The sequence below is a fragment of the Austrofundulus limnaeus genome, unplaced genomic scaffold (assembly GCF_001266775.1).
Source record: "Austrofundulus limnaeus strain Quisiro unplaced genomic scaffold, Austrofundulus_limnaeus-1.0 Scaffold2564, whole genome shotgun sequence".
Taxonomy (NCBI): Eukaryota; Metazoa; Chordata; class Actinopteri; order Cyprinodontiformes; family Rivulidae; genus Austrofundulus; species Austrofundulus limnaeus.
This window is the reverse complement of record NW_013954966.1, coordinates 16,765-19,597: the sequence shown is the minus strand read 5'-3', so window position 1 is coordinate 19,597 and position 2,833 is coordinate 16,765. Positions and strand designations below refer to the sequence as shown.

Genomic DNA, 2,833 nt, shown 5'->3' with positions numbered 1-2,833 from the left:
GATCACTTGGGTTGTTACCAACATCTGGTGAAAATTTCATGTCATTAGCACCTCTAGTAATATATTTACTGAGAAAATGGTGACGTGTTCAATACTTATTTTACCTGCTGTAATATAGTCGAGATGTCGAAATCAAAATGGTCCAAAGTGTGGTGTCACTTTACAAAATAAGATGCAGAAACTTCCACCTACAACAAATACTTTAAGAATATTTGGTACAAAGACAAATTATTAATAGTTTAAAGTTAATAAGTTGGTCAATTTAAAGTTTGACTTTGACTCAGAAATAATCATTGCTTCATAAACCTCTGTGTGAGTCTGTGTGTTTTATTTATTTATATTTAAAGTACTGATTTAAATACCGTTTAGGAACTGGTACCGTTTTGAAAGTATCAAATTAAACCCTTTCATTACCCAACCCTACTCCCACGGCAGGAATATCTGCTCAGATTATCTTCAGAGCTGTCACCATCATCTGGACTTCCTTAGGATTGTTGGAAGGACAAAACTGAACCAGAATTCAGCAGAATTATCCTGCTGTGTGACACAGACCTTAATAAGTATCTAGAGATATTTTAGTTTTTTGATATTTTGTTACACCTGTACTGTGGTACCATCAGAACCTTCTGCTGCTCATGTTAGAGCCTGAATCAGAGCCTGAATCAGAGCCTGAATCAGAGTCTGAGAATGAAGACCACCAAATCGTTACGTTTTTGTCAGTTCTATTGTAAATAATTCAGTGTAACAGTTCATAAAACATGATAGAAAACAGAGAGAACTGAACGGTTAGAAACAAACAGAAAACACCAGGAGAGACTAAATGAAACTTTCTGCACTTCCAGAGACATGAAGAACACAACAAAGTGCATTTAAGAGTTAAAAAGTGGGTTTTACAGGATGTGTAGGCTTTAAAGGTGATTTTCACATGAACCAGTTGGACAGACCGTCTCTTCCTGTGTGAGCAGGTCAGGTGATCAGTGTGGAGAAGGGCATTCGCTGTGAGAACCTGCCAATCATCACACCCACTGGAGACGTGGTGGTGTCCAGCCTCAACATCCAGGTAACAGCTAATGACATCACTGCTCAGAGCCAATCAGAAGGCAGCCAGGGCTCAAACCTCACTAACCGTGACAAGAATCAGTTTCAGGAGGAGTCCTCCATGACAGATGCTCCCATGCACCTGTTGTTTTTCAAATATACCTTTATTTTTTCAGACAACTGAATGTGACAACAAACATTTATCATGAACACCTCATGTTTCAAATGTAACTGAGCTGATGTCTGCACCGCCTCCATCACAGGGAACATCTGAGGTCTTCTGCACACAGGTCTTTGTCCATGAGGACCCTGGTCCCCTGGTCCCCTGGTCCCCTGGTCCCTGGTCCCCTGGTCCCCTGGTCCCCTGGTCCCTGACCTGTTCTTGTCCTTGTGTCTCAGGTGGATGACGGCATGAATGTGTTGATCACGGGTCCAAACGGATGTGGGAAAAGCTCCTTGTTCAGAATTTTAAGTGGACTGTGGCCCGTTTACGGAGGAGTTCTGTACCGTCCAGAACCCCAGCACATGTTCTACATCCCTCAAAGGTATTACTTCTGGAAGGACGGGTACTCCTTTAGCTCCAACACATGGTACACATGCAGATGTAGTACTCTGAAGTACTGTGTACTGTGCAGGCCATACATGTCAGAGGGGACTCTGAGAGACCAGGTCATCTATCCAGACTTAGTGGAGGACATGGAGCAGAAGAGGGTCACAGATTCAGACCTGGAGGAGATCCTTCGTACAGTTCACCTGCTCTACATCCTGGACAGAGAAGGAGGTCAGCTTCTTTCATTCTTCACTCAGTAAAACATGTAGAGTGTGGCCTGCAGCTCAGAGACACCATGTTACTGCAAATACACAAAGARCTACTCAAGTACTTTGTATTTACTGACTGTGTTTCATCAGTACATAACTGTGACAGTACACAACTGTGACAGTACATTGTGTGTCTGTATTGGTCGACGGCTGTGTTTTTTTTCTTTTTAGCTGAATTTAGATAAATATCTGTTGATGACATAATTTTATTTACTGTTATTTAACCAAATAAGTCCTGCTGAGATGTCAGATGTCTTTCAGAGGAGGCCTGAAGGTACAGTTAGAGTTAGAGTTAGGGTTAGATGTTCTTCATGTTTTTAGTGCTGGGGAAACCAGAGTACCTGGAGAAAACCCACACCAGCATGAGGAGAACATGTAAACTCCACACAGAAAGACCTCAGGTCTGAATCAGGGATTGAACCCAGGACCTTCCTACTGTGAGACGTCGGTGCTAACCACTGAGCCACTGTGCTGCTAAATATAAATAATCATTCAATGTTTGGAAGCCTAATTTAATATCCTGTCAAAAACTGTACAAAGACCCAACTTAATAATTCTGACTTTTCTTATAATTCATCTAAAGAGAAAACACAGCTGTCGACCAGCAGACAGTACAGCTGCTAAACCATGTGCTAACTAAAACTGTTTCACAGTAATATGTTTAATGTTTAATATTTATTCATGACGTCATGTTGAACAGTAAATTCAGTCTGAGGAACACCTGTCAGTGCTGCTTATAGGTTTATATGTCAACCATTGTTGTCGACAAAGTTTTATTTAGTCAAAAACATTTGTGTCTAATAAAGTAGGTGAGCAGCTTATCCATGCTAGTCACTAGCCTCTCTGAAGCTAACACCAGCTTATCCATGCTAGTCACTAGCCTCTCTGAAGCTAACACCAGCTTATCCATGCTAGTCACTAGCCTCTCTGAAGCTAACACCAGCTTATCCATGCTAGTCACTAGCCTCTCTGAAGC

General features: G+C 41.6%; 1 protein-coding gene across 1 annotated transcript in view; it reads left to right on the top strand.

The window, feature by feature from the left end:
- Nucleotides 1-2,833, top strand: part of LOC106511174 (ATP-binding cassette sub-family D member 1) — a gene marked incomplete at its 5' end in the record, with an annotated part of 13,668 nt that overhangs the window by 5,371 nt on the left and 5,464 nt on the right. Inside the window, 3 exon segments of the mRNA XM_013999922.1 lie at nucleotides 966-1,060; nucleotides 1,438-1,583; nucleotides 1,674-1,819. Coding sequence (XP_013855376.1) covers nucleotides 966-1,060; nucleotides 1,438-1,583; nucleotides 1,674-1,819 — 387 coding nt within the window.